We start from the raw sequence: 18373 nt of genomic DNA on the forward strand, positions 1-18373 counted from the left end.
TGTAAATACTCTTCTTTCATTCTAAAATTATTTTCCACGTAGCTAAGCATGATAACATTGAAGGTATTAAAATTAGAATATTATGTTTAAATGAGTGCATGAAGAGCCTCTACACATTCACTATGACGACAAAATGATGATAAAACACTATGGCATGAAAATATAAGCAATTATTCAGAGGTGGCGTACCGCAAAGCCTGGAAACCGCCGGCCCTGACACGAGCCAAGTATACAGGCACTCAAGTACACACACCACTTGAAACTGAGTGAGAGGAGGGGGGAGTGACGGGTACGGGTAGAGAGGGGCATTGCGTGAGGGTGAGGTTTAGTCGGTGAAAGTGGGCGGGGTTGAGAGGAAGGGAGCGGGGATCGACTGCAAAACGGAGTGGAGAGGTAGGAAAGGGTTGGGGTGGGCGAGGTGGGGATGGTAGGGTTTGGGGAGGCGGGAGGAGGATGTAACGGGGCGAAGTTTCGCGGGGGTGAGCGTGTTCCTTGCCCAGAGTGTGAAGTGGGCGCGGGAAGTGGTGCTGGAGTGCGATCGTATCACTCACTCCTTCACGCGCTGTGTGACAGAGGAAGTGGGAGAAGGGGATTGGGGCGGAGAAATGGTAGGGAAGGGTGAAAACGAACGGGCGAGGGGTAGGGTTATGGGGTAGATAGCTCAAGATGGAAACATGGGGCAGGCGTGGCGAATCAGATGTAACAAAATCAATCTTAAATCGAATGGAACATAATTCGACATGGTAGCGGACTCTGACGAACTCTGAGATGGCATTATAAACTTTGTGAACTCTTCCGTGAGTGGACTGAACTATAAGAACTAAAACGTTTGAGATATTGAGCGGGCTTTGAATTTAAATTTTGCGGAGAAAAGCGACTGAGAGGACTGGACTATTGATCAATTGGGATAACCCTGAATTGTCACGATGAGAGGTGAGCGCATGTGAGTGTCTATCAGAAAGCAATTCAATTTCCGAATAATTTTTATACCGCTTCGATAAAAACGTTTCCAACACTTTCGTTCTCTGAAAAACCACTGAAAAAAGTCAACGGCAAAAAAAAACAAAAATCACAAACTTATAATTTATTCTTGAAATTCATACCAATTGATGCTTTGAAAAATAACAACAATTTAGCATTTTTCACCCAAATTCCGTATTAATTTGATTTCGACTTAAATATTGCCTCCTTAAAATTGCGGAATGAGGATTACTAATGCTATTTGAGGAATTTTCCGCTATATTAATAAAATGAAACGGAATAAAGGATTGAAATTGACGTTAAAATTGGGTGTACATCATTAAAATGTGCAATAATTTAATTATAAAATCTGATATCCATTTCTCTTTGCCCAAGCGCGACAGAGCAAAACTCGCGCATGCCTCTGATAAGATCGCATGATGCTCAAGTTTTTTAAATATTTGAAACTATGAAGACATCGTCTTTTATGAATAGCTAAAGGTTGCGGATGTCAGAAGTCCCTTTTTTTCTAAATGGTGACAATATTAGCCCTTCTCCGCCAAATATTTCTTAAATTGTTAGACGCTGAAAAGGATAATCCGTACCACAGGGTCTCATCTTTTGAGAAAAACATATATTTATTATTAATTACACATAAAAATGGAGCTATATGCGCTGAAAATCATATACGTGCGAAAATAATTATTGGAATTTCAAATTCATCGAACCGTTAACCATTCTTCTAAAATTTTGGAGAACCTTTGGAGAAAGATCATCGTCGATCATAGTTCGACTCGAACTCAATATCATAGCGCTTTATGTATCATCTTAATTAGCTGTTAAATATATACATACATATACATATAAATATACATAGATGTATATATGTATGTATATATAACTTATATGAATGTCTCACGGATGTGAATAATAATGTATCTCAAGATAGCATTAACGAACAGAAACACACAAAAAAGAAAAGAAATGTGAGTTTATTTTCTTTTTTGTGGGAATCTGTGTTTTGTTCGCTAGTGCTATGTATGCATGTGTTTGTGTGTGTGTGTGTGTGTGTGTGTGTATATATATATTGTTATGTCCCGGGTTAATTTCCCCGACGTGGCTCATTCCTCTTTCGCGAGGAGGTCTATTCGTGTGCTGCGCAATTCGCATATTGGAATTTTTCCACTGCTTACCTGTCACTCGGGTGCTTGCGTCGCCTCGAGGGAGGAGGGGGCAAGCATGCGAACGCAGCTCGCGAATATGACTAAATATGGGAATGAAGCGCAGGAAAATGCTGAATCCGGGGCGCGACCGGATGCCGCGATCAAATAAAAACCCCGCGGAACCTTCATTCCGGGTCTTTCGTCGAGGGGCCGTGTACACGTCGGGATGGGGAGCCGAGAGCCGTGGAAGCGGAGACTCGCCGATTGACCCGGGGTTCGCCGCAGGACGAGATACTCGCGCCGGAGTCGCTCTTGTTTAAATACAAACTCCTAGCGAAAGACCCCGTCTCTTTTATTTCACCGTACCAACTCGCCAATTGGACCACCTTCGTCGTCCGGAAATTCCTCAGCGTTAGTCAAGATCCTTTTCTGAGACGTCCCTTGTCGCGCTGTCCTCGAGGGGACACGACAACTTTGGTGGAGGCGCCGGGTAATGCATTATTTGTAAGACGACGCAGAAGAGGATCCGCAGAAGGACTCGGCCAAAGGCGTGGTCGTGGTACGGTAAGTATTCTTCCGTTCTTTTTTTCTCTTCTTCTTCTTCTTTGTGCGGGATTGGACTAGTGAGGAATCGGCAGTAAGGCCGATCTTCCTAGCAAAGGGCGGTTAATTGATTAATGCATAGTTGTTGATACATTGTTACGGAGTAGGCATCGGTGGTGACGCTGTCTTCTTTTTCATTTTTTTATTGAATTAACTTTTCGCCTCTCCTGCCATTTCTCCGACTGAATCCTACAAAGTGGTCCCGACTTTGCCAGGATTACGGGAGGACCACGGTCTCGACCGGTTTAAGGTGTATAATTTACTCCTGGGCATTCGGCCCGAAATCATTTGCCAAATCCGGCGGTTTGCTACAGCCGATTCAGGCCGGAAGGCCATTCGAGAAGATCGGCGTAGATTTACTAGGGCCGTTTCGTCGAAGTAAAAACGGAAAGGTAATGATAGTAGTGGCCACAGATTATGGAACGCGATGGGCGGAGACGAAAGCCCTACCGAATGGGACGGCAGAACCCGTCGCCAAGTTTTTGTTAGAAAACGTCATTTGCCGACAGGGAGCGCCGAAGGCGATCTTAACGGACCGGGGTGAGGTCTTTCGATCGGAGATGGTAAGGACCTTGCTGAAGAGCATGGGCATCATTAGTAGTTTCACGACCGCGTACAGACCACAGACCAATGGGCTTACCGAGCGTCTTTATAAGACCCTCGCGGAGATGCTAAGTGCCTTCACAGGCGATCAGCAAAAGGACTGGGACGAGTTTTTACCCCAGGTAACGTTTGCATGTAACACAACGAAACAAGGGACCCTAGGAAAGACGCCATACTTCCTGGTACACGGAAGGGAGGCGAAACTACCTGCCGAAGTTATGGTGACATCGGAAGACGAGGGGGCCTGGAGTAAGGAGAGAGAGAGGTTAGACGAGGCGCGGAGAATCGCGCTAGAGAGACTAGGGAGGAGGCAGAGGAAGGAAGCTAAGCGTTATGATGAGTCACGGAGGGATGTGACCTTCCAACCAGGGGATCTGGTGAGATTGCATACGCCGACGAGGAAAGTCGGGAAAAGTGCTAAGCTGTTACCACAATTTCACGGGCCGTACAAAGTCATTAAGCAGGTAGGACCGGTAAACTATGAGATAGAGAAGGGGAAAGGGAAAATTGATGTGGTGCATGTCGCTCGCATGAGCAAATATTATCAAAGGTCTGATGAATAAAGGTTGTGCTTGTATTAATGTGTCTCTTTTATTACAGAGAAAAAAACGGCTGGGGGGAAAGGAAATTAAGGATTAATGGCAATGATACCCGACCAATCTGGGAGGACCTGTTGCGTCCATTTCTGTAGTGCTCGGACATTAATTGGAATTTTAATTTTATGTACAGTCTTAGTGAATGTTCACGTGACGGAGCCGAAAGGGATCCCTAAGAGAATTAGTGCGGGGGCTTACTGGAACCCCTTAAAGAAGGTTTTGGCCTATGAGGCGTCCGTTCCACGATTTTTTAAAACAAAGTGGGCTGGACCGGAGATTAAATTCTCGCGGACGGGGATCTCTTGCAACACCGCAACCGCAGGCGGCGGAGGGGTTGACGAATTATGCGAAACAATCAGTGCTTTGGATGACGCGACGGCAAATTTGGATAGTGCCGTGCGCAGTATGAATAATTCCTGGATTACTCTTGAACCCAGACGTGGGAGAGGGAAACGTGGGATCAATTTTTTGGGTAATGCCCTGTCTTGGTGTTGCAGCGTAGCCACCGAAAATGACTTGAAAATGGTGGAAGACTCGAATGCGAAATTAGAGTTGAAAATACATGAGCTGGGGGTGGCGTTGAAAGGGGAGCACGTGTACGTAGAGGAAGCCCGGGAGGAGCTGAACCGCTACACGGAAGAAACGACGAAAACAGTGAGGAACATAAATGCCCACCTGCAAAGGGCAGTAGAGGGATATCAGCGAAGATTGACAGCGGGTATGGGAGCTATTTCAAATGTCTCGGCAAACCTCTTTAGGATTACACATGTGATTTATAAAAATTTGCACAGTCAGCGGACGTTGCTCGCTCTTTTGAGGGAGCAGGAGGCCATTAATTTATGCAGAAACAATTTATTTCCTGTCTCTATAATACCGCTCAACTACCTGCAGAAAGAAATTGTTAGGACTCGGAGAGTTTTAGCAGGTGCCGGTTACGAATTAGCCGAGGCTGACGCTGCTGAACTAGCGTCATTAAAAATCTCTGACTGCTCATTCGCGAGGGGCGAAATTCTAGTTAAAATTAAGTTGCCGATCATCAAATTGGGTGCAAAATGGGAGCTGTTCGAAATTATCTCAATTCCCTTCGCTTGGAGGAAGGAAACGTGTGCAATTATGCAAGGCATCATGTACGCAGCCGTTGACCGTGATCGATTACGCGTCATCAACGGCCCCGCGTTGCACGATTGCCGACCTCACCAGGACAAACTGTGTTTCTTACCCCGAATGAGAGCGGACGGTGTCAATGGACCGCGATGTGTCGCCCAGATGTTCAAAGGGGCAACAGCCGAACAACTTAACGGAGCGTGTACTATCAAGTGCCAACCGAGCACAGGCACCATAGTAGGGGAAGTTGGATTCGAAAAGTACATTATTGCTCACCCGCCACCCCAAATTCAAATTAAATGCGTGAATCAAAACTATAATATAAATTCTACTTTGGAGGGACCAGGGGCTCTCGAACTAAAGGTTCCGTGTGAATGTGAGGCCAAAATTTCAGACGACATTCACGTCCCAGCTATCTTCCCGTGTCAAACACGAAACGACACCGAATTTAACCCTACCCATTTAGTCCCATCCATTTGGACCACTCTTAAAACAGTCATGGTAGATCCACGGAGGCCGAGATCAATGCCAGAATTCGCACACTTAGACAACTTCCTTAATAGAAATTGGACATTGAAGCTACCTCATTTAAATTTGACGAGACCGGATTGGTCAGTAGAATTTGCGGACGCAACAGAAACCTCCTCAGATGCATGGGGAACAGCCTTGGGAGGAATTGGACTGACCTGGTGTATTTTACTCACTTTGGCATGTGTATACCTTCTATATAAAGTCCAAAACCTGGAGAAGCATATGGTCTACCTGGTGAAGACGGAAAACGGTACGGAGTTGTTCACCGTGAGGAGCACGAGGAACGTGGGAAAGGTGAGTGCTGTGAAGATATTTTGATTCTGTTTTTCTCCCCCAGGTGGTAAAAACATCTTTTGTTATGTTTTTAACTGCAATAAGGGAGGGGACAGCGAGAGAAGAGGGGCCGGCAAGGGGCCTCACCCCATGCGGATGGGGAATCCCGCATGGAAGGACAGTCCTCAGAGGGGACAGTTAAAAGAAAGGTATTTTGATTCTGTTTTTCTCCTCCAGGTGGTAAAAACATCTTTGTTATGTTTTTAACTGCAAGAAGGGGGGGCAGAAAAAGAGGAGCCAAGAAAGGGTTCGCACTATACGGACGGGGAATCCCGTATAGAGAGACAGTCCTCGGAGGGGACAGTTAAAAGAAAGGGTTCACACTATACGGACGGGGAATCCCGTATAGAGAGACAGTCCTCGGATGGGACAGTTAAAAGAAATACTTGCAGGGGTGTCTGAAGGAAGCACATGGGGACAGCGAGAGAAGAGGGGCCGGCAAGGGGCCTCACCCCATGCGGACGGGGAATCCCGCATGGAAGAGCAGTCCCAGGGTGGGACAGTCGAAAGGGAAGTTACCGGGGTAACCGGGGAAAGTAAATGGGGACCTAGAGAGGGGTCTTGCCATTGAGAGCTTAAGCAAACTTGAAAAGAGGTCGTTGACCACTCGGCCGAAGGAGGAGACGCTCGAAAAATCAGCTGATAGACCCCGAGACACCTCCCGTTCGGAAGAAAGGGAGGGGGGCTGTGAGGAATGTTGCCTCGCGAATTGGGATCCCAAGAAAAGAAAGAAAAAAAAACAGTTGTAAGAGAATTATTAGTGCACTTAAGTAACTGGTTAACCATGGTAATATATGCAAATAAGTATTAGCGACGTAAGCATAAGACCTAGGTTTAAGGGGGGAAACGAATGAGCAATCCGGGAGGATTGCATATGAACCTTTGTTATGTTTAGTTAATGTAATGTAGTAGAGAATAGTCATAGGTTATTGGTGATGAATCCCATTGATTGCCTGTGGAGGAGGATGGAATGGGTGGACTGATCAACCATCTCTTCCCCTTTTTCTCAGGGTCAACCAAGGGGAGTCGAAGTCGAAACGGTAGTCACCTCGGAGAAGAATGAAGGGGATTAAATGTCACATTTGTCTATTGGGAATGCTGGTTTGGGTCGCTTATGGGATGAAGCACCTGGGGGAAGTGCCAGTAGATATTACGGCGGGAGCCTTGTTTAGAACTTTACCTGATGTAACGGTTTACGAGACGTCATACCCTCTTGTTTGGAAAATACCTTTTAGCCCAAGGAGAGAGCTGGAAAATTTCGGATTGTATGCATCCAGCTGCGCAAGGGAGAGTCACCCAGGAATTTGTGAGGCCATACATGCGTCTCTGGCCCTGGCCTTAAATAACTGGAATCCAAGGTATTGGGCCGATCCACTGACGGAGGCACCGCTGACATCGGATGGAGGGGCGTTTTCATCCTCTTTCATCCTCCCGATGCGACGGCACGCGGAGCGAGTCGTCATATCGGAGGCAGAGGCTGAGGAAGTCGAGGCGAGGATGGACAACCTTGGCGACTTACTCACACTGCCCGCACAGAGCATGGCGATCCCAGAGCATGGAGCGATACCTGGAGGATCTGGCTGGGGTGTCTTGGCCTACCTCCAATCCATCATCGCTTCGCAGACGGGGGTCCTCAGGGCTTGCCAGGCCCGGAGACTCTCCCCGGAGCTCATCAACCTTCCGACCCTCAAGGAGCGGCTACAGGCGGTTCGACGGACCATCGGGACGACGGACTATGACTTGGCTATTAGGCACTTCTCCAGGTATTACATTTTACCCTTGTTGGACTGTTTGTTATCTCCAACACACCTCTACCTTATCCTACTGGTCCCGCTACACAAAAAAATGCATTCCGTGACTCTACGAACCTTCCTACCCATACCTTTTGCCCGAGGAGAAGATACCTGCCTAATGAGAATGAACCCCCTGCATCTGGCTGTCATACACACCAGAGGGGGTATGAGTCTCAAAGTCCTCGCATGCAACATCTACACCGACGAGCTATGCATGCTGGCGGACCCGCTTGGAGACACGCTGGGGACCATCAAGTGTGCCGAGGCAATGGTCAAGGGGGCCACGGCTAAGGAGATGACGGCGTCCTGCCCAATAGCGTGTGGGAGATCGCCTGATAGCATCGTTACGAAGATCAGTAGTGGAGTGTATGTGATAACCCACCCCCCAAGGAATTCGACAATCTTCTGCGGTGATAGAATTAACGCAACTCTGGCAGAAAATTTTAAAATCGGTGCATACAAGCTCACTATTCCATGCGCGTGCAGACTGAAATTGGGGACTTCTACTTTTTCGTCACAATACCCTTGTGAATCAAAAGATGCAAAAGTTAAAGTACATCGAGTTATACCAGCTGCTTGGGCTCCCATAACTTCTTTGAAATTACCACCGTATGACGACCGCAATTTTGCCGTCTGTACCAATTTGACCGAATGCTTGCATGTAGCACGAATGACGGCTCCTACTATGACGAATATAAATCAGGCTACCTTTCTTTATTTAACATGTACAGGCACCATTGCTCTGTTTTCGTCTTTGATAATATTTTCGTATTGCCTGTATCAGTGTGTTTGGTGTATAAAGGACAGTTACTTCCAGACAGTTGAACGCCCCTGGGAGCGTACGCGCCAGGAAAGTACTCAGTTGCAGGTCGGGGACTGTGGCCCGACAGTGCACTTTCGAAAACCACCCGAGACTAGGGCACCCATCCCACCACCTAATTCCCGAATCCCCAAAGTGGCATTACCCACTCTGTATGAAAACGTTGACGGTAGTGACGGCCTTGTTGAAGATCAATATTTGGCGATGCAACCAATAGACATAAGGAGAGACACATAATGGTATTTTCAGATGATTTTTACTAGTGTTTTTGAGGGTTAATGGCATTTTCAGTAGGTGAAGGACACGTATAAGATTCAAGTGAACTCTGTAGTTTCAGCATTTTGTATCGATGTGTTTTTACTGTTTGGTGTGTTACTGTTTCCTAGACTAAGAGTGCTTCTATGTTTCATTTGTTCTTGGTTTTGTTAGAGATGAACTTAGGGCTTATTGTATTTGTGATGAAAGTTGTATTTGAACCTTAATTGTATTTGTGATGAAAGTTGTATTTGAACCTTATTGTATGTGTGATGAACATTGTATTCTCCGGCAAAAGCGGCGAACTCGCGTCTTCGGCTAGAGATGAGAGAAGCTTCAACGGATACCTCTCAAGGCTTCGTCCGGAGGCCGAAGTTTTGAGGGGGGGGTAATGTTATGTCCCGGGTTAATTTCCCCGACGTGGCTCATTCCTCTTTCGCGAGGAGGTCTATTCGTGTGCTGCGCAATTCGCATATTGGAATTTTTCCACTGCTTACCTGTCACTCGGGTGCTTGCGTCGCCTCGAGGGAGGAGGGGGCAAGCATGCGAACGCAGCTCGCGAATATGACTAAATATGGGAATGAAGCGCAGGAAAATGCTGAATCCGGGGCGCGACCGGATGCCGCGATCAAATAAAAACCCCGCGGAACCTTCATTCCGGGTCTTTCGTCGAGGGGCCGTGTACACGTCGGGATGGGGAGCCGAGAGCCGTGGAAGCGGAGACTCGCCGATTGATCCGGGGTTCGCCGCAGGACGAGATACTCGCGCCGGAGTCGCTCTTGTTTAAATACAAACTCCTAGCGAAAGACCCCGTCTCTTTTATTTCACCGTACCAACTCGCCAATTGGACCACCTTCGTCGTCCGGAAATTCCTCAGCGTTAGTCAAGATCCTTTTCTGAGACGTCCCTTGTCGCGCTGTCCTCGAGGGGACACGACAATATATATATATATATATATACACACACACATATATATATATACATACTCATATATATATATATATATATATATATATATATATATATTATATATAATATATATAAAATATATCTATTTTTATACCATACCATATATATACCATAAACACAATAATCAACCCGAAGATCGGTTTAGTAGGTGATGGTAGAGATCACCCAGTACTAAGCCCTATACGGCGCGTGAATATTCACACATCAGGGTAAGGGGGCCAGTTCCTTTCCCTGTGCCGGTTATGGTTTCCCAGGAAGACCTGGTACCCGAAAAATCACTGTAGCTTGGGTGGAGCTGCAGGTGCCCAGAGTGCCTTGCCCGGGAATCGAACCCGGGACCCTCTGGTCAGCAGCCCAACGCTCTACCCACTCGAATACCGCGACCCATATATATATATATATATATATATATATATATATATATATATATATATATATATATATATATATATATATGCGGGTATATATATACACAAATATTTTGCAGGCATAAAAAATAAAGGCATACAAATATTTTGCAGTTATCAGCGGTACCCTTCAACCTAACTGGATTATAGTTTTATGCAAAATCACAGATGCTCAAACTCAAAATACGCTCCGTTTTTGTATGGTACATAAAGGCAATTTGTGCTTCATGGTACCGTAAGTCATTCCTAGCAGGAGTTAATATTTCCTTACTATACTAATTTTTATGTTTCCTAAAGGGCATATATTGTTCATTTTTTCATCAAAGGAAAAACAACATGAATAGACAACAGCAGACAAGTGGGCGGAAGATATGGGGTGGGGGTGAGAAGACCCTTAAAAAGAGAAAATAAATAGGTGAGCATGTGTGCCCTGTAAATAGATGCCTGGTGGAAGCGGCGGTGCCCCTTGTACCGGACCAATTTATGCTCCTCACCAAACACTCGCAGGCGCGGCCAGCCAGATCTTCGAAGCCCGTAGAACCGAAACGGCAAAAAAATCGACACGTTAGTTTCGCTCCATGGGCGCACAAAAACTCGGGGCAGGGGGACGGCGGGGATCGCGTCGAACTCTCATCTCACGCCTGAAAACAAAATCCGATCGGCTTCTTTCTCCACTGAAACGTGAGCGGAATATTTTCCCCAAGCCCCTTTGCCGATGAAACATTCCTTTCCAAAACTTATATCAAATCCGACACGCTGTGAGAATCTTGGCCTCGGTGAATCTTAGGTTTTAGATTTGAAAAGCGCGCATCGGCAAGGGGATGGCATACCGTTAATTGTTTGCTCTACAGAACATAAGAGCAACAGTTTAAACTGAATAGCACGAGCGGATTTATAATTAATTCAAAATCATTTTACACTTGAATTTTGTCCCAATAGTGCTGGGGCTATTTCTAAAAACAACAACAAACTACTGGTGTGAATATCTCGTTTTGTTTTAAAGCTATACGAGCATTTAGGTTTTAGTAGTAGAACTCTATTTTCTGTTGACTAAGTCTTATTTCTGAATTTATAAACCAGTGCTACAAAAGTAATAACACATTATTGCAAGTGTATGTTTCCTATACGTACATTCGTGTTATATATATATATATATATATATATATATATACATATGTATATGTGTATATGTATATATATACATATATGTGTATATGTATATATATATATATATATATATATATATATATATATATAGTACAATACACAGTAACACATAATATAGAAACACAAAAAAAGAGAACACTCACACGTATTTTCTTGATATTTCGACAGAAACAATCCGTCTTCCTTTGAAATATTTCCGTCGAAATATCAAGAAAATACGTGTGAGTGTTTTTTTTTTGTGTTTCTATATATTGTGTTACTGTGTATTGTACTATTCGGCACTTCCGTGTTACGTCTATGAAAGCATATATATATATATATATATATATATATATATATATATATATATATATATATATATATATATACACACACACATATATGCATGCATATATATTTTTTAATTTTTTTTTCAAAGTTAGGATATGAATAGAACTCTTGTGTGAACGCAGCACATGAAAATTTCACGGTAAAAAACAAACAGAAAATTCTAATTTTCAGTAATGCTAAATCATAGAAGGGCAATCTTATTCAAAAGCTCATAACCATTAAATGTGAAATTATCGTGTCATAGAATGCAAATACAATTCTTTTGCAACGAAGAATGAATAATCATGCTATCTGGCAATTATTTCGATGGCTAGAATAAATAACTAGTTCGTTCTTGTCACCAAACAGTGTATTGCAGATATTCGGATTTATCAAGCGGTGATTTAATGTGCATCACAAATAGAATAGTTCCTTTTTGAAAAATATATTGGTCCACATAGCTATTTAACTATTAACTATATTTAATGTCATGGCAGAGTTGCTTATTTTCTTTGTTGGCGTCCGTAGTCACAGCTCCCCATTTGGAACCAAAGGGACAAGCGATACGAAGGAATCCGCTAACCTACGACGTGAATCTGCGGGTGCCGTAACCCCATTTCCTTTTTGCTCCTTGGCTACAACCCCGCGCCCTCCCTTGAAAGTCAAAACCCGCAAGTCCCGGGCCAACGCCCTTCCGTTTCCTTCGCCTTGGGAAATTATTATTGCGCTTGGAAGGAGAAAGCAGCTAAAATGTCTATGATTAGTATTTTGGGGGAAATTATAAAAAACGGAGCCATCCAATGTTCACTTAGCAAAGCATAAATATATTATCTTATTTTAAGGAGTGAATTGACATGGAAACGATTGAAAGGAATGTAATTATTTCATTAATAAGAATTCATGTAATTTTTCTGAAAATGTCTCGAAGACCAATGAATAAATGTATGCATTAGTCTCTTGAAGAGTGAAAATATATATTCAAGCATAACAACGAAGGACGACATAATGTGAAAACTTTATTAATTAGAGACAAATAAATAGCAATATATTTCTCCAAAGTTTCGAACACTAAAAAAGAAAGAAAATATACACATTGATAGAGTACTAAGTTAAATTTACTTCATGCTAAAATTGTTCATTTTTATGTTTAGGAAAAATGCCATTCCCTGATCACCTCAGCACTCACGGATGTTGCTTTAGATTTTTTTCACTAGAATAAATTTGAAAACAATGAGATTCCAAACTTTTGGAATACAACGAACATATAAAATGAGTACACATAGACCGTATACATGTACGTACGTGCAATAGCAAAAAAAAGTCAAAAGACGTTCTTCAAAATATTTATTCCGTTGAGGCCACGAAGTCTGATTTTTTTGCACGAAATAATTCTCTCTATGTGCATGCGCATAACGAGGGGTTCCAAAAAGAAAAAGAGAAACGCTGGTGTGGCGATATCCTATACACCGCAACGCGCAAAACATGCAATTTGGAGATCCCCAGGCCACGCAAGCATATGGCTCCTCACACATCTGCTGCCTTTGGCTCCGGGAGGTCATTTAGACTTCACGCCGCTGAAACCTATTCATCTTAATGTACAGTTTTTCCGATTTATTCCTGCTTTTTGCCACGCATCGAAGGTGAATTATCGGAGGGAGAGTCGTTTAAATGGTTCGAGAGCATTAATATTAGAAAAGCCGCTTCAATTTATGAAGTGAATGCGTCACGCGTTTTTTTTTTCATTTTTGAAGCCATCCACTTTTTTTGCGCTCAAATTGCTCATAAATCAGGCGTTACTGCGGCATAAAAATATCCAACATCCTTTAGAGACACATTAAAAGAGACTAGAATGTCAAGATGTACTTGAAATCTAGAACTGTAAAAAAACGAACTTATTGCTGGATCGAATGCGGATTTGGGGATATCAAATTTTGACGACGGATAAATCACTGCAATATTCAAGGGGCTTACCGCAGATTTTTAGGTACACGGTCACGAAGTACATGTGAACGGCGTCGTAGACTGAAAGAAAGGATTAAGACCTCATTGGATGCGGTCGCGAAGTACTTCCGAACGGCGTTGTGCACTAAAAAAGGGATTATGAACCTTTGGGATGGATATTCATCTGCGGAGAAAAATCAATGAACAACGAGGTGAGGAAGAACAGGAGAGGGGGCGTGGTCGAAAGTAACCTCATTGGTGGGTGGAGGAAGGGAAAATCTGGCTGTTAAATGGGTGGAAGGGGGAATAAAAGAAGTATGGCGGAACCGCAGACGGGTCGGGAGAGAAAAAGGAGGGGGACCGAGAGAGACAAGCGGGGATCCTTCTCCTGTGAATGGCAGGGCAACTTCCGATTCGGATCGACGTCTTCGAAGGGGTGGAGACCTTCAAGGGGAAGGGAAGCTCTTTGCCCCCGACGACTGCCGAGACACGGGTGGTCCATCGATATGCAAATTCGGAGGCAACGGTGCGTCGAACGCGGACGCCCGAGGGATCACCCGCCCTGTATAAAGCTCACGTGGAAGCAGCCTCGCTCGCTGCTTCGCCCCGACAAATTCACCGAGTCATAGTTATTATCCGGTTAGTTTATCCGAGACACTCGGCTGATTCCACCCACCTGGGTCATAAAAATGAGTTATTACCCCGAGGGAAATATATAGGTAGGTAACACGCGTCTCCTCTAGATGAACAAGTGTCATCACGGTCGAGCGATTCGCTGCGTGATGACGCGACGCTAAAATGCAAATCCCAATGGGCGCCTGGAAACATGGGACGTTTTATTCCTTCCGTCGAGTAAATGGACGCTAATTACAAATGAGCTATGCCCTTGATACCATTTATAATTTTATTCATTCTTGAGATAGACGTACCAAGAACGAACCAGCGAGTTAGTGGTAATATGATTGCGCAGAGCATCATGCCGTACGTGTTACTGTGGAAAAAATCCGTAAAATGATTTCCGACGCCGGATCGCTAATCACTGACCAGCTAAGCATTAATTATCATCATAAGTGATTCTGTCTTCAGGCAGGTTTCGACGGAGTTTTTGACGCCAGGCACTTTGGCCTTGTGCCTTTGGCTTCAACAACCAGACAACAGAAGGAGAATGGAGACCATGTACTTTTGTTTCAAATTGTTTTTTGGAATATTCATAGGAAATGCTCATTGGTTTTGATTTGTCTCTTGGGTGGTGAGCCAAAAAATCTCTTGGGATAGAAAGATACGTGGAAACTTGTCTGAAAAACAGGATCCTTCAGAAAAATACATAAATTAAATAAAAGTGAAGTTTGCCTTGAAATTAATTATTAAATATCTGGATACTCGGCAATATTCGAAGCAAGGTACCTATAATGATGTAATTTAGATAAGTCACAAATGGTTTCGGCACTGTAACATGCCTAGAATCCACATCATTCGTTTGGTGTTCATGAAACACCGGCCTTTAGAATACTTGTACTCAGAAAGTAATACATATTAATACGCTGTTCTAAAGATATACATACGAATCCACTTATTCAAAGAAAAAATATTTTCCGTTAAATAAAAAGTGTTTAATTTTATGCAGTAAAGTTATGGAGGAATGAGTATCAGTAAGTGACTTTAATTCATTGAAAAGAATGTGTTTAGTGAAATTAGTATCGCGCTCAACTTAAACCATGAGCAGAGAAGTCACTCTTTATTGTGCCATAGCGACATTATCTCGGTTTGAATTGCAGGAGTTGCAGGTTGAGCTGCAAGTGTTCTAATGAATCGTCTTTCAAATAATTCCTCCATTTTATAAATCCTATTCACGGTAACTCAAAAACAAAAATATCTTTTGATACCCGCCACTGACACTCCCACAACTGACAACGGTCAAAACTAAATAAAAAGAGTCGTCATAATTCGGAATCATTGTGTAATTATTACTTATATACGACTCAATATTTTCGGTCAATGATAAACTATTTCATGGAGAATCGGCAAAGTTCATCAGAGAGCATGTTAAGCAAAGATGAATAATACAGTGATTGACGTAAATCATCCGATTCATTTCGGATGTGACTCCTGCCGAATTACGTTTTGAACGGTATTTTCAGCGCGTTCCAGAGCATACTATTCATGATGCATTCTCTGAATGCACTCGTCAGCTCAAAGACAATATTTTTCTTCTAAAAAGTCATCAATTTTCTAAAATCGTAGGCTATTTCGAATCGCTTGACGCTCAGCACGCGCCTCGCTTCAGTCAAAGTTAGACAGTGCGAGCCATTTCTTTATCCACATCCTCCTTAACCTCCTCCTCCTCTGCCTCCCTCTCTCACATCATATTGTCCATAGTCCGTCAAGGGGAGCGGTTACGCAAAGAAACTTTCCACAAAGAGCCCAGAAATCGAGAACCGGAAGTGCCGGGAAGGGACACTCGATTCTTCCACTTTACCTCTCCTCCTTCGCCCGGCTTCCTCCATCCGCCCCTAAGGGGCGTCCGACCCCTTCCTCCCGCGCCCACTCTCTACCCCCTTCTCAGGGACTCCTTTTCCGAAACGGGATGCTTTAAGTGAAGAGATAGGTGAAAATAGGGAAGGGAAGGGATTTGAGGAAGGTTTTGACCTCCATGGGAACTAGCAAATATGGACTGGTGCGAAGGATTTGGGTGATGGGGAAGAGGACGGGGGTCGTGTGACAGTTGCGAGAGCGGCAGAGGCTTATCTCCGTCCTCCGATCTGCTCGCAGACGTGAAGCTACCTCCTTCGTCTGAAATGATACTAATCAAACCTACACGCGTATGCGGTAGCTTTTTTTGCGAAGGAGGCAATTGGAATCGATAGTTTGCAGGCCGGGTCGTTATTTTTCCTCCAGAGCAATTTAACAGCTTTGCAATTCTTCAATAGGACGACGGTGGCACCTACACTTTAACACAAATGGTAGACCTGGGGAGGTGGTCTAAGGAGGATATGTTGCAATTCTTGGGATGGTTTTTTAAGTTGAGAGTACGGACCTTACACACGGATATTGAAACTTCAACAAAATCTGTAATCACAATATGTTTGCTTAATTATTTATTTATAAAATGAGAACTTAATTACACTACTGTTCAAGACAAGACACAAACCATTCAACTTCCAAGAGGGCACGCCCTCAATCGTTTTGCTTCCCATGCATCATAGATATGCTTAATTATCTAATGCTTTGACATATTCCACACGATTTTTGTGGTAAAGGCAGAATAAAGACGTGGTTTGGTTAGAGCGTTCGGTTTATGACTGGAGTGTGCAGGTTTCACAAATCCCGGTTGATACCTTTGAAAAACCCATTTAAAAATTCAAAGAGTGAAATTTTCGGGTCACAAGAATTTCGTGAAAACTGCGATCAGCAGATGGAGATAGGAGCTAACCTCCTTGCTCTGGTTATGTGAATTTCACACAACATCGAGCTAGGCTCCAGATAAGTTCTACCTTCACCCACCAGAACCAACTATCTCTGTGACTACTAAGATGATGGTGAGGAAGAGGCAGAACGAATAAAAGCTACAATTAAGGAAATTAAAAAAATATTTAGGCATTCAGAACGCTATCTCCAATATGTCATGCCGATTTGATGCGTTAAAAAACAGACAACCAGCCTCTTTCTGATTACGGCGATTGGCATGCGTCTTGAGATAATGATTAAGCCCTGACGTTTGAAAAATTGTCAAACACCATACCACATTCAATAGTATGATGAACATACGCAACTGTTGACGATTCGCCACGGACCATTTTCCGAAGAAGGGACCCAAAGAGGGGGTGGAAAATATGCGAGGAAGGGCTTCGTCCTCGGGCCCCGGGAATTGCTCCGGATCCCACTTCACTGGCAAACAGTCCCCGACAAGGCCATCACAATAGGTATGAGAGAATCCCTCTGCCACCGCCACAAGAGAAACCTCGACAATGCCTTTTCCTGCCCCCATTCCTTTTCTCCGATCCTGGGCGAACTTCCTTGCGATTCCCTCTTTCATCCCTCACACCCGTCACCATCCACTACACACCTCCAATTCTTTTCTTCGCTCCCTCCACCAGCAACCCTCAACCGAACCCGCCGCTCGCCCGACCCGACACCGCGCGGACACACACAAATGCATGGACCGACCGATCCTCCCACGCCACCGCCGAAGATTCGCTCATTCGGGCCGCGTTTCTGCCAATTCGCATCCGGACCTTCCCGCCCGACCCCCAGCTTCGCCCTGCAGATGCAAACGGTGGCAAAAAAACAGGGTGCCAAAAGATTGGAAAAAAAATACCTGTATAATCCGCCAGTAAGGGGGAGTTAACGAAATGGGACACCTTGGGATGGAGCGTGGAGACAGGTTGGGAGGGAAAAATGCGGAGAAGGAAATTGAAGGGAAACATTTGGGAAAAAAGTGTTTCCTTTCCGAAAATCGCAACGATTATCGGTCGCGACCGCAGAGTTGATTAAAATCTTCAGCGACGTCTTGGATCGTTTCGAGAGGGACGAGGAAAGAGGGAAGAACGACCGCTCTTGAAAGGAGGTGTTCGGAAGAAGGACGTGGGAAATAATTCCTTGCCAAAAAAGTCCGACGACTACAACGGAAAGGGAGAGAGAAAAGCGACCGTCTGCACGGCAGCCGGTTTTTCAGGGGACGGCGAGCAAGAGAGCTGGAATTCTCGAGAAAACCGAAGACTGATCTATCAGTTCTGTCTTCCGAAAGGTAGCCCAAATTTTTTTCCTGCGTCAGTGCACCGTCACGCTCAAATGGATTTGCACGGACGAAAGCGGAAAAAAC

The 18373-nt window shown here is 44.2% G+C and overlaps 1 protein-coding gene across 1 annotated transcript; it reads left to right on the forward strand.

The window, feature by feature from the left end:
* The first annotated feature begins 5829 nt into the window (after positions 1 to 5829).
* On the forward strand, positions 5830 to 8998 carry LOC139697519 (uncharacterized). The gene is made up of 2 exons (XM_071596250.1): positions 5830 to 5854; positions 6904 to 8998. Exon 2 carries the CDS (start codon positions 6953 to 6955, stop codon positions 8741 to 8743), a length of 1791 nt encoding a protein of 596 aa, XP_071452351.1. The 5' UTR covers positions 5830 to 5854; positions 6904 to 6952; the 3' UTR covers positions 8744 to 8998.
* The last annotated feature ends 9375 nt before the right edge of the window (positions 8999 to 18373 follow it).

Source organism: Hetaerina americana, unplaced genomic scaffold (assembly GCF_022747635.1).
Source record: "Hetaerina americana unplaced genomic scaffold, ioHetAmer1.1.p SCAF_79, whole genome shotgun sequence".
NCBI lineage: Eukaryota > Metazoa > Arthropoda > Insecta > Odonata > Calopterygidae > Hetaerina > Hetaerina americana.

What these genes read in the sequence shown, in the direction of transcription:
- LOC139697519 (XM_071596250.1), top strand. Translation starts at nt 6,953, where the DNA reads ATGAAGGGGATTAAATGTCACATTTGTCTATTGGGAATGCTGGTTTGG.